General features: G+C 44.9%; 1 protein-coding gene across 1 annotated transcript in view; it reads right to left on the reverse strand.

Annotated features, from left to right (window-relative positions):
• Nucleotides 1–2,870: 2,870 nt before the first annotated feature.
• The window catches only part of Suclg2 (succinate-CoA ligase GDP-forming subunit beta), a 252,835-nt gene continuing 242,122 nt past the window's right edge, over nt 2,871–13,583 (reverse strand). The window contains exon 11 of the mRNA XM_050160274.1: nt 2,871–3,908. Within this exon, the coding sequence (XP_050016231.1) occupies nt 3,793–3,908 (116 nt within the window). The 3' untranslated portion in view covers nt 2,871–3,792. The remainder of the gene's footprint in view (nt 3,909–13,583) is intronic.

The raw sequence follows: 13,583 nt of genomic DNA on the forward strand, positions 1-13,583 counted from the left end.
ACATACTTCTTGGGTAGTTTAGTACAGGTACCTGGTAGTGATATTTTGTTTGTGATCTAACAAATAAAGCTTGCCTGGAGATCAGAGTGTGGAGCTAAGCCACTGGTTAGCCACAGAGGTCAGGTAGTGGTGGCACACACCTTTAATCCCAGCACCTGGGGGGCAGAGGCGAATGGATCTCTGTGAGTTCAAGGCCACCCTGGGGTGATGGGGAACCTCAGCCAATCACATTCTGTTTTGGGCGTGTTCTCCTTGGGCCAAAGAAAACATATAAAACATCCATGTGCATTTGTCTCCTCCTGTTTTCCTGTGCTCCTGAATCGCTGGAACCCTAGTTTTGTAAGTTTCACTTCTTCCCTTTATTAAAGCTGAATATTTTATATTAAAGCTAGCCTGGTTAATTCTAACTGCTGATGGATCACGCCCCTTTACTGGGGTACATGAGATCAGTCTAAAAAAGAAACAGACCCATGCAGTGATGTCACACCCCTTTAATCCCAGCACTAGGACAATGGAAACACAAAGGGATATGGCTGGGTGGAGAGAGGAATATAAGGTGGGAGGAGACAGGAGCTCAAGGCATTTGGTCTGAGGCCTTGAATGAACTCAGAACTACAACGTGCCGATAGATCTTAATTATGATGGAAAGACTAACACAACTGGATGGGTTTCCATCAGCAAGGGTGGCCTTTTGTAGACTAGTTAGTTCTCACAGGGTCGAAACCAGGAAAACTTATTTTCTACCTTTTCATTTCTATCTGCCTTTTCCAGTTTGTAAACAGTAATATCACACTTAAAAAAAATCCAGAGCAGAAGCTGTCGTGCCTTTTCTGTGATGGACCAGAGATGAATATTGTAGAGTCATGAGGTTTCTATGACAACTATGTGTGCTACTGAAACACAAACATTGCCACAAGACACACAGAAACTTAATTTACTCTAACAGGTCCCGTGACCTTAGCTTGCAAACTTCAGGTCCCACATTCTATGTAATAACCCAGCCTGCCCCACCCCTCCAATATTTATCTTTTGTTACTCTCATACATCTTCTCACCTATTGTATTTTTTGAATATATTGGATCCTGCCAAGGACCTCATTAGATTTACAAATGTTTAACTTAGAAATGTCAAAACTAATTTTTATTCTCATTTTTATTAAAGTTTCCAATTTAAAAACAAACATAATTCTGCACAATGATTTTCTTTGCCTTGGGGAGCGAGTACGGTAAAGACACAGGCACACATCATGCAAGGACTCATTAAACGCAATTCCCAGGTCTAGTTAGGTCACTGGAACAATTACCCTGCTATTTTCCTAATTTACGAATGGAGACACAACTCCAGAGGAAAAGCTCTATTTCAAGTGCAGTGGTCTAAGCACATCAAAAAAGAAATGGATGCTAATGAGGTCACAGATGAATCTCTAAATGCGGTACTTGTTCTAGGAGACTGTGGTGGTCAACAGTATAACACACCAGTCAAATCCCTGAACAGAAAGGCATTCAAGCATCATGCTCAGACTGTCACTTCCTTTCATGAACATTTTACACTTAAAAAAAATACTGAAAAGGGGAGCTGGGAAGGCAGCTCAGTGTGTAAGAGTATTGTGCAAGCATGAGGGCCTGAGTTACAGTCCCCTGCATCAACAGACAATGCAGGGCCCAGTACATGCACCTGTAACCTCACTCTGTAAGAGACAGCAGGATCACTTGTACTTGCTGGTTGTCAGCCTAGCTCCAGGCTTAGTGGGAGACTCTGCCTCAAGTGAATTAAGGCAGAGAGTGACAGCTGGATATACAGCATCCTCATCTGGCCTCTGCGTGCACACACACACACATGTTCATACGCTGTACACACACACACACACACAATTGAAAAAATTTAAAGGTAACTATTTTGACATTTTTATACAATACAGGCTGCTAGGAGATTGAAAACAAAGGACACACTGGAAGAGGGCACACGGGGACTTAGGAGCCAACAGCACAGCTGTAGAAGGTTCTCCGTGAGTCCTGCAGAGTCTGCGCCACACATACTTACAGGATACAGGCATGTACAGCATGAACCACAGACACAGGGCATTATGGATACTGGTGTAGCAGCAGGGATCTGAGCAACTCAAATACACAAAATTAGCACTTCCAAGTAAGAAAAAAAAGCTTAACTGCTCATTTGAAGAGAAAAATTATTTGTCTATTATTAACCCTTCTATATGGTTTCATTCCTTTCCATCTCCAAACAGAAATGTTAATATATATATAAGACAGACACAGGCCTTTTCCAAATAACAAAACTCATACTACTGATTGTTAGTTAGGTGGCAAAATTCATGTTTACTTCTTGTTTCACTGTGTAAACTAGTTATTAAGGTATCAGAAACCAAGAGACTTAGAAAGACTTCCTAATACTTTTCCATTGGTGCAGTGATCGAGAAAAGACAGACGGCTCCATCTAGTCGATGGTTTAGTCTCCGTGACACACACAGATACAGAGAGACTTTTTACCCATTGCGAGATGTGTGAGAACCATGTAAAATGAAGGACAAAATAGTGTGGCCAGTTATGCACTGGAGTATGGATGGGAAAGGTGGCCCTGGAGTACACCACAGTGTTTTCACTGGACCAGGTCACCTTGTCCCACAACAGAGACGTATTTTCTGGGCTTGTGTCTAATGTGCATGTTTTAGCCCTTCACTGAGCCATCTGCCTCAGAAATGGCCACGTGACAAGGCAGAGTGGAGCTGGAACAATCCGCGTGAACTGTGGTCTCCTAGCTGGAGTCGGGACTCAGGCACAAAGGCTAGTGCCTTCACAAGGAAGGAATGGCGAGGCCATGAAAAACTGACAGAATCAAGAAATGCGCAGCCAACATAGCACTTAAAAAGCATTTTATTTAAAATGTGTATCAGTACAAACTTATCAAAATTAAACAAAAGATCAAATTAGGAAAATTCCTGTCACAAAAAAAGGACATCATTAGAAAGGCCACGTTCTCTCCAATGACATTTTCCCATCTATGACAAGCTGGTAAGTGTGAAGTGCAGGGTTCGAGAGGGAAAAACCTCACTCCCAACACAGCTTGATCTTCACTATTGTCTCTTAATGAAATGGCTTAATTAGACAGTTTCATAAAAATCAGCATTTACCAACTCCGACATGAAACAGAACCTTTCCTTTAAACGTGTAACTAAGGCTTCGGGTTGCAGTTTGGTGTGAGGCAGGCAGGATATTCAACACTAAGGCACAGGGTAAAATGTGTGCAGTGTACAAGTATCAATGCGGGGCTCCCAATGTGTACCACACTTTAGGACGTTCCTGGGCTTGCTAGGTGTGTTAGAACTATGAGCCTGTGGAAACTGTTGTTCACAGATGCTCAGACGGCCTAGCTACATCCTTCTGGAAGTCCCTATGTTAAATAGAATCCTGTCTGAACTTGTGGGTCCTCAATTTTCTATTATAGAAGATTAAAGGTTCACAAAGTTCTTGTGGATGGACCTAGACCAGGCTTCAAATACTGTACCTATGCACATTATTTGGCCACATTGACTGTGGCAGAGCTGGTAGACCCTGCTACTGGCAGCAAGAGAAGGTGTGAAACTGTGCAATGTGATTTGTTTTACAAGGACTACAGGGTAAAATCAGCTTTAGGCACTCTGGATAAGCGCATTTGAGAAAGTTCAGACTTAAGAGTTTTCAGAAAATGATTCTTGTGTGTGACCCCTTCCCAGTGTCAACAATTGCTTTCACAGTGATGAGGGAAGTGCTCTTCTTCACAGGAACTCAGGGGAAACCATCACTTCTTTGCCACACTGGCAACAGCTTTCTTGGCTGCATCCTCCAGGTCCACGGCTGACGTAATGGGGAGTCCACTGTTTTTGAGGATGTTCTGAGCCTCCTGGACATTAGTTCCTAGCAGGGGGAAAAATAAAAATTGCTAAATTCAACTGCAAGTAGCACACCTGGTCACATTGGACAACTGAAATCCCCGGATACCTGCTTTCCCTTGATGCCAACAATTTAATTACAATGCACGTGGCTTTTTACTGTCAAGCTCTGGCTTTTCAGAGATACCCAGATGACACCTGCCACTTCCCCTCTCCTGCTTCTCACTTTCACGAGCTTGCATTAGCTGACACTGCCTGTATTTTTCTGGCACTCCAACAATTAGAAATGAGCATTCCTGAAGATCATGGACACACAAGACGTTTCTCAGTAAGGAAGGAAACTTGGACTGGAGCTGTCTCTTCTCTGAGTCTGAGAGAATAGATCTGAAAGTGACGTAAGCATCTCACGAAATTGCTTTTGCATTCTTGTCCAGCTGCCAGGTGGCCTTCCCCTGTAACAAAGGCTCTGAAATATAGGCCATGGAGAACATGCCTTTCTGTGTGGGCACAGGTAAGAGCAGGCATTTGGTCAGCATGTCTCACACAGTGACAACAGCCAGGAGAGTGGGCAGTGAACACTGGGCCCCGTACCTCCTGTCAAGGGCCCCTTGATGGGCAATGACCAGGAAAAAGGATTAAAGCCCTCACCTCTGCCATGCATTTAGAGAATGGTGTTTAGTTAATCTCCTAATTTCCTTGAGTTTCAATTATTTAAAAAAATGTTTTATTTTATGAGTGCTTTGCCTGCAGGTATGTCTATTCCTCATGCGCATGCCTGGTGCCTACAAGGCCAGAATAAGACATCGGATCTCCTGGAACTGGAATTACAGATGGTTTTGAGCCACCTCATGAATTCTGGGAACCAAACCCAAGTCTTCTGGAAAAGCAGCAAGTGCTCTTAACAATGAGCCATCTCTCCAGCCCTGCGACTTCTTTAAATCTTTATTCATTGGCCGTTTCATACACTGTATAATGAACCTTAGTTATTTTTACCCCGTTACTCTCTCACATCCCTTCCGTCTTCTCAACAACTCCCTTCCTACTTTCAAGGCTTTTGTGTGTGACCTACTGAGTTCCAATAAGGCTGTCTGTATGGGTGTGGGAGAGACGGCACTACTGGATCAGCTGTTCTCACAGCCAATCATTGTCAGGAGTCCCTCTCGGAGGGGCGGAGCTTCAGTATCTATCTCCACACATAGTTCTCTTCCTAGCAGCTAATATTTGCTATGTACTTACGCATAATAGGTATAATGCCAAGCAACTAAGATGCAGCATATGATTTTCAACAAGAGTATTGAGTAGGAAGTCCCACGGTGCTGCTTTTATAGACAAAGCAACTGAGTTTATTGGGGGGATAAGTGGCAGAGAGCAGCCTCACTTGCTCTATGTAATAACACAATTCTGCATGTCCACACACGTCTTTGTAATATGAAGATAGCAACATAACGAGGAGAAGCATTTTGTGAATGGCAGCATCTCTGTGGCATTCACGGTGAGCTTGCCATAGATTCCTGCTTCCTTCTACAGTGTAGGGCTGGGAAGGAGCTGCCTGGGCTGCGACTATTTCCCGAGTGCTCCATCTGCTAAGTGGGATCGCAAGACAGGCCTACCCCACAGATCGTGAGTGGATTCAAACACATGCTTGTAACGACCTCCGTGTGACTTCCACGCTTTCTCTGTTTTACTCTCAGTGATGTTACCAGTACGGTAACTCTGGGAGGCACCCTTTAAGGATGGCAATGACTTCTTCAGCCTAGACACTTGATTATGATGGGAGTCCAGCACCTGACTCATTTGTCCACCCAGACCTGATGTGAATGAGAAAGAAATTTCTCTTTTACAAGACATCTTATAAAACAGCACAGGAAAGATCAAGTGATTAACTCTGCCTCCTGGCGACTGCATGCTTGTGTAACCTCCCCTTTGTGTAAGACTCTAACAGGGATGGGATGTCACTTCTGAGGTGAGACACAAATGGCCTGTGCTTTCTGGCAAACTGACATGTTTCAAGCCACCCTATGGACAAAGTCCACTTTCCAAGTACACAGGCCTCTAGCCTACAGCTATGGAGGCATGAGGCACCCAGGGAACAGCATCCTATTGCCAACCACAGGAGGCAGCTTTCAAGTGAACTACCCCTTTAGCAAGCTGTGAGGTGTCTGCAGTTCTCCCTGACACACCTTTACCACAACCTGGTGAAGACAGAGTAGGAGGTCCAGCTAAGTCACACACAGACTCCTGCTGTTGGTATGTAAGACATTTGTCACACTTTCAAATTTCAGAACAGCCTGCTACACACAGATGGATGCAAAGCTTTGTAACATCGTTAACGCAACCCCAGTGTGCATTTGGTAAGGTTTGAATCTGGGTTCCTAGAGACTGAGAAGCAAGACAGGGTTTGGCCCACGGCATGTGTTAGGTTGGAGACTAAGGCGTTCAGATAGTCATGTGTAGGTGTGGCCCTCATGGAGCAATGACAGAGTGAAACCAAGGCAAGGCCTGACCTAAAATTACATCTGTGGATCAGAAATTAGATGTGTAAATTTCTGTCTCCTTCCAAAAAGAAATGGACTGGGGTGTCCTCCCCAGGTATCCCTACCCCCAGTCTGCCAGAGACAAAAATCTAAGAAAAAGTGTAATAGGTTTTCCTTTCGAGCATTCTCTGGTCACAAAACCAGCTCCCCAGACCTCCACACAGCTGAGGAACATACTGTTCCTGGCTTCTTCTGCACCCCCCTCATGTGACTTTTGGGGTTAGCTCATTTTTCTCATGGTTTCGTCCATTGAGAACTATTCACACAGAATTCTCTACTCACTATTACCAGTGTTCTCCTCCATGTCTAACGATGAAATAAATGCTGATTTTTTTAAAACTCACTTAAGAAAACTGCCCTTTCTTATGACCAACAACATAAATAATTCAGGTCCTTAATTAATATCATCTGCAGCATCTGGCTTAGCGGCAGTATTCTCAAGGGGAATGGAAAGAATGGATGTTAAATTCACAAGTGTTGAGACAGGCCCCCACAGCCCTGCTGTCCTCTGCCCTGGATACCTACCCACTCAGTAGACGCTGTCTCTCACAGTCTCCTGGGCCCCCTTCCCTGCTCCCACCTTCAACATCCCAACTACAGTAGGCCTGACAAAGGGCTGCCAGAGTCCTCCATGATCTCTGCACTGCGACAGGGATGAGTGCCGAGGGGAGGCCCAGTGGCATTGCCTACAGTCAGCGTGGGGCATTTCCACGTCAGGGTATCTTGTAGCGTCAGTCACATGCTGCACCTGAACGGACGGTCACACATGGTGCCGCCCGAGGAGAGAGATGTGGGCAGGCCCTTTTCTGGTCATCTTGCAACTAAGGGGGTTCTCGAGGGGCTGTGGTCTTGACTTTGTGTCCTGGGGTACTCTGTCTGCCCCGGGCGACTCTCCGGGGCAGGCTCTGCCCAGCTGCCAGTGCTCTCAGCATGCAGCTCCGCTGCTCAGAGGAAGCAAGGCCTCACCTGCAGGTTGCACTGGTCAGGGGAGGGCTGAAGGGAGCGGCTCCCCGCTCTTTCCTCCTGGCAGCACCTTCAGTGCCACACCAAAACACCCGACTGCTTCATAATTCCGGGATCTACTGCAGTGAATTTTAATTATACTCGCTGTTACACTTTAATTACAGCCTTAATTATTGAGCAAACCCAGCAAGCTTGGAAGAAGCAGGGTGAGAAGGGGCTGTAGCATTCAAACAGTCAAGAAAAAAGTCAGTCTGTGATGGGAAATGGATCAAGACAGGGGCTATGACCAGACAGAAATCAGGAGGAGCTCATGGAGAGGACAACCAGAGACACAAGGGAAGAGAGAGCCCTGAGGCACGAGCTGGAGGATGACAGACGTGCCGAGAGAAAGGCACGGCAAAAGGGCCTCCATACGGTGACAAGCAGGGAGCTTGCCATGTGGCCTCTGCGCCTGCCATGTCCGTTCTCTTTGCTCCATCTCTTTGAAGTATTCTGGCTTTCCCCTGGATGTCTGGGCTTTGCCCACAGCCTAGCCCGACCAGCAATTAGTACCACTGGCTTCCCCGTTCTGGTCGAGGAAGCAGCTGGCGGGGAAAGAAAAGAAAAGTTGCAAAGAAAAGTGTAGCCGGTAAAAACCAGGTCATGGGAAGTAAGTACACCCTGGGCAAATGCCTGCGAGCTTCTAGATCCTTTGGCGAACGAACTGTATTATTGGAGCGTTTGAGACTTCTTTGGCTTTCTGACCTCCACGGCTGACATCAATCCCTCAGCCCCCTTTTTGACTTTATTTCTAAATAGAAACCATCACAGCTACCTTCAACTCTGACATGGAATTAAGCGTTCCAAAGAGAGTTTTTACGCCTGTGCACACAATTACAATGGAAACTGATCACTTTCCACATTTAAAGGGCGCTGCTGACATGCTGCCGTGCTTTTCAGTGAGGCTGCAGGACAACACTTCAACACAGAACTGATCACCCCGCACGGCTCAGTCTCAATTCTGGCTTGCCAGTCGCTCGGCCATGTGGCTCTCTACCCACTGCCAGGCCTTGAAAATGACAACATACGGGAACCAAAGGGGGCACTGGCTCAAAACAGAATCTTTCTCTGCTGCTAGAGGACGTGAGAAAAATCATAGTCAGAATGTAAAAATGTCTCCACCACTTTTATAGGGGCTTCCTGCCACTGGGTGGAGGAAGAGAGCTTTAAACTGAGATGCAGGGGTAATTTATCAAAACATGCCCTGTGCTTCCTTCACAGGGGTGAAGGCAACACCAGAGCTGACAGGGTTTGGGTGACAGGCACAGCATCCCCCTCCCCCAACTCAGGCCCACTTTTCACCCCAGAAGCATGAAGAAAAGCACACTCCAGTACAGAAATCTTTTTAATTATTTAATAAGAATTCACATATATATGCATGTGTGTAATATATACACGCGTGTGTACACATGTGCCTGTGAAGGTCAATGTTGGATGTCTTCCTCAATCATTCTCTACCTTATGCTTTCATACAGGACCTCCCAATGAACCTAGACTTCACCAGTTTGGCCAGATTAGCTGACCAGAAGCCAACACCTACTCATCTCCCCTTCACCGCCACCACCATGGCCACAGCACAGCTGTTACAGGTGTGAGCTGTGCACCCACCCTTAACACGGGCTCCAAGGATCTGAACCCAGGTCCTCATGTCTGTGCAGCAGCCACTTTACTAACTGAGCCAACTCCCCAGCATAACAATTTCTTTTAGAAGAATATAATGAAATTACTAAATATATACATTGACTACATGTTACCAGATCTTTAAAGAGAATATGATGGTAATATGGAAAACAGTACACACTTGCTGCCTATGTGACTAAGGGTTCCTAAGCATCATAAGACCAAATTCTCAAAGCAAACCTAAAATCAACAGCATTTTAGCCCCATTTTACAGATGATGTAACCAAGGTACCAGGATATTTAGCAACTGACTCAATAGCCCCAGCAAGTTGGAAGATGAAGACTCAAGCTCAGATTTGTCTGACATCAAAACCATGTAACAGCCATGCATTGTGGAGCACCACGCGAACAAGAATGCTAGCATTCTTTAGGCTCATCCTTCATTTGATCTCACTAGAGGAAGCTGAGCTAGGGAATTTACTTGGTCACTCAGTCAGTGGGCTACCACAGGCCTGAGTCAGCCCTGTTATAAATCAGGGTGGTACACTATGGCTTTCGAGCTCAGTGTAGCCTACAACCTCTTCGTATGCTACTTATAAGTTAAGAATAGTTCTTATATTTTTAAAGAACTGGGTGAGAAATCAGAATAATATTTTGTGAGACATGAAAATTACATGATATTCAAATTTCAATGCCCATAAATAGAATCTTGATGGAGCACGGCCAAACTGATATGCTTGCAGACTGCTGTGTCCAACAATGGCAGAGCTAGGGCGGTGACACAGACAGATGGCTAACGGAGGCCTCTTTGCTTTCCCTGGATGGAAACAGGACACATTCTATACAGCAGCAAACCCCTGACAGTCCAGTGTCCCTGTGCCCTCTTTCTTGAGAGTCCATTGTTTCATGCCCTGTTCCTCCTCTCAAGTCATTAACATATAGAGAATGACTGTGGACAAATTCCCACCCACAATAGCTCCAAAGAACATCAACATCTAGGAATAAATCCCAGCAGAGGCAAAGGATCTATAATGGACTTTAAATCTCTGAAGAAGGACACTGAGGAAGAGACTAGAAAATGGAAAGATCTCCCACATTCAAGGATCAGTATTGAGAAAATGATCATTCTACCAAAAGCAATTTAGAGTCAATGCAATTCTAATCAAAATCCCCACAACATTCTTCACAGAAATAGAAAGAAAAAAAATCTTCACCACTTAATTTTTACTGTGAAGAAGCACTATGATCAAGGAGAACTGATGAAAGAAAGCATTTAATGGGGGCTTCCTTACAGTTCAGAGGGTGATTCCATGACCACTGGAGCAGGGAGCACAGCAGCAAGAAGGCAGTCATGGCGCTGGGGCAGGAGCTGAAAGCATATGTTCTGATCCAAGGCAGAGAGAGAACTAACTGGAATGGCATGGGTGTTTGAAGTCTCAAAGTCCACCCCCAGAGACACACCTCCTCCAACAAGGTCCAACCTCCCAATCCATACCAAACAGTTCCACCAACTGGTGACCAAACATTCAAAGACAGAAGCTAGTGGGGGACCATTCACATTCAAATCACCATAAAAACATCTTAAAATTTACATGGAACCACAAAAGGCCTTCAATAGCCAAAACTGTCTTTAGAAAAACAAAATAAAACAAGGCTGGAGGGATTGCCATTCCAAATTTCAAGGTATATTATAAAGTTATAGCAATAAAAGCAGCCATAAGCAAGCACAAGAACAGACATGTTGACCAATGAAACAAAACAGAAAACCCAAATATGAGCACACAATTAAAATCATCTGATATTTGACACAGACACTGAAAACATAGTGCAGAAAAGACAACAAATGGTGCTCAGAACACGGGATGTCTACAGATGAAGGAAAGAAACTAGGCCTGTACCTAACTCCAAGTGGATCAAGCACCTCAATATTTTCATGGAAGCACTGAAACTGTTTGAAAAAAAAAATAGGCAGTACCTAAAAAGATACAGATGTAAGAAAGAACTTTCCGAGTGAGACTCCTTGACTAGGAATTAAGGCCCACAACTGTCAAGTGGGATTTCATAAAACTAAAAACTGCACAGCTAAGAAAACAATTAACAGAATGGGAGAGAATGTTTGCCAGCTATCCACCTGACCCACGTCTAAGGCTGAACACTCTGTCTGGCAGCTGCTAATAACATCCTACAGAGGGTCTTCCCAGTGTTAATAACAAGAGCTCAGATGGCAAAAGTATAATTTACATTTACTCAGTGCAGGGCCACTTAGACTATTGGAGAACTCACCTGAGCCTTACAATGATATGATGCTGTTACCTGTTTGTGTGTGGGGAAGGTGTACATATGTCAGTTTGTGAGTATGTATGTGCCCATGCATGTGCCCGTGGTGTATCTGAAAAGGGTATATTACTCTCCATATCATATTTTCTGAGACAGGGTCTTTTGCAGGCCTGCAGTTCACCATTTGCTTTGAATGGCTGAGCAGCAAGCTACTGAAATCATGCTATTTCCTTCCCAGTGTTAGATCACAGGCATGGACTACTATAGTGGGCTTCAGATTGGGTGCACAAGGTCCAGACTTGGATCCTCATGCTTGAATTGCAAATACTTTACCCACTGAGCCATCTCATCAGGTCAATCAATTTAATGCCCATAATACAGATGAGAAAGTTGAGATTTCACACTTGGCTTTATCCCCAAGTAGCTGAATGACTTGAGAAAGTCACTCACCATTTGAGGTTTGAGATTCTTTATTCTTGGGTGAGGATCATATCAAAGCACCCTGAACCTCCTACACTTAATGAAAAGTAAGGCTGATACAAGATGGCCTGTGGAGCTCTATCACAGCCATGGTAAGAACACACACAGCGTGTGGACAGGATGTCTGTTTACAGGACTGCTGGAGGAGGGACCAGCTTTAGTAGCTGGAAGTCTCTGACCAAGGTGCATTCTTCTGATCACAAAAAGCGAGGCTCAGGATCAAGTCTAATGTGTGTTCGCTGAGAGCTAATCCTAGGTGCATATGCTTTTGCTTTCAATTATGTTATCCCTCAAAAAAAGTAGCATAAATATTAATGCAAGCCATGTTCAACTGCAATATTAAATTGGAATGCAAAGAACCCTCTGGCAAGCAACACCATGCTGCAGCACTGTACCACTCATATCATCTCAGGACTAGGGCAGACCTTTGTTATTTTTAAAAGTTTTATTCACTCTTTGAGAATTCATACAGTGTGTTTTGATCACACTCACCCCCACACCCTGCCTCCCAACTCCTCTCATACCCTCCCCCTTCCGTCTACTTTTTTTTCCGCCCCAGTACAATGTGTGCTGCCTACATATTTATGGATGCGGACTTCCACTTAGAAGATAATGATTTTCCGGGTGCTACCCTCTGCAAAAAACAAATCTTACTCTCCTTCTTCCAGCAGCTATCGGTTGCCAATAGGTCCTCAGCTATGGGTGGGCTTCATGCTTCTCTGCCTTCTCTATGCTGGGATTTGCCTGTCGCGAGCTTGCTTAGGTCTTATGAATGCTGCAGGATGGATCTTCTGAAGAGACATCACAATCTGCAAGGCCTTTCCATTCACACCTTTCTAGCATCTTCCTCTGGTTTCCAATCCTTGAGACCCCTAACTTACGGATAATGTAAGGTAACTTTAACCATGCCGGGCATCAGTCTAGATGCCTGAAGTCCTTGTTCCTTGCTATGGTTTGGTTAGAGCAAGCATGGCCCCCTCAAAGATTCATGCGTTGTATGTTTGCTCTTCAGCATGGTAGCACTGAGTTGGCAGAAAGTTTAAGAAGTGGGTTCTAGTGGGAGGTAATCAATTATGTCATGAGGACTTACCCTTAAAAGACTAATTCAGGTTTCATGGGACTGGGTTAGTTTATCCTAAAATGTATTGCCACAGAAAGAGTGAGGCTGCCTTTGCTTTGGGCTCTTGTCATTTTTTCTCATGTAGTCCAGGCTGGCCTCAAACTCTATGTAGTCAAGGTTGACCCTGCATTCCCAATCCTGTCTTCAGCTCCCAAGTGTGTGGTCACAGCTGTGCACAGGCATGCCTGCTCTCTTGCCCCCTGGCTTGCCAGATGATCTCTTCCAAACCCAACTCGGCCAAGTGTTACCATCCAGGCTCTCAGAGATGAGAGGTGCCAGCTCTGCACAAGTGGAGCTACAGAACCTCTTCTCCTGACTAAGTACCCAGGCCTAGGGACTTTGTTGCAGCAGCACAAAACATACACACAGAATGACTGAGAAGTGGCTCTGTAAGAAAGAGAGGGACATGACTGAGTGTGGAATCCATTGCTAATATTTTCCTTGAGAGAAAACTGTATTCGAAGAGCTTGATATTGCTTGCCAAATTCTAACCTGACTCTCATGAGACATTTCCATGTTGAGCCAGGAGAGTATGAGTAGTTTCCAGAACTCTAGGCCCTGCTGCTGGGCTCTTTTCCACTTCAGAGGTCTGCAAACTATGGCTCACAAGCCAGGCTTGCTCTGATGTCTGCTTTCATACTAAAGACTTATTAGGACTCAGGCATGA

The sequence above is a fragment of the Alexandromys fortis genome, unplaced genomic scaffold (assembly GCF_014885135.2).
Source record: "Alexandromys fortis isolate MF-2015 unplaced genomic scaffold, M_Fortis_MF-2015_v1.1 scaffold_111, whole genome shotgun sequence".
Classification (NCBI taxonomy): Eukaryota; Metazoa; Chordata; class Mammalia; order Rodentia; family Cricetidae; genus Alexandromys; species Alexandromys fortis.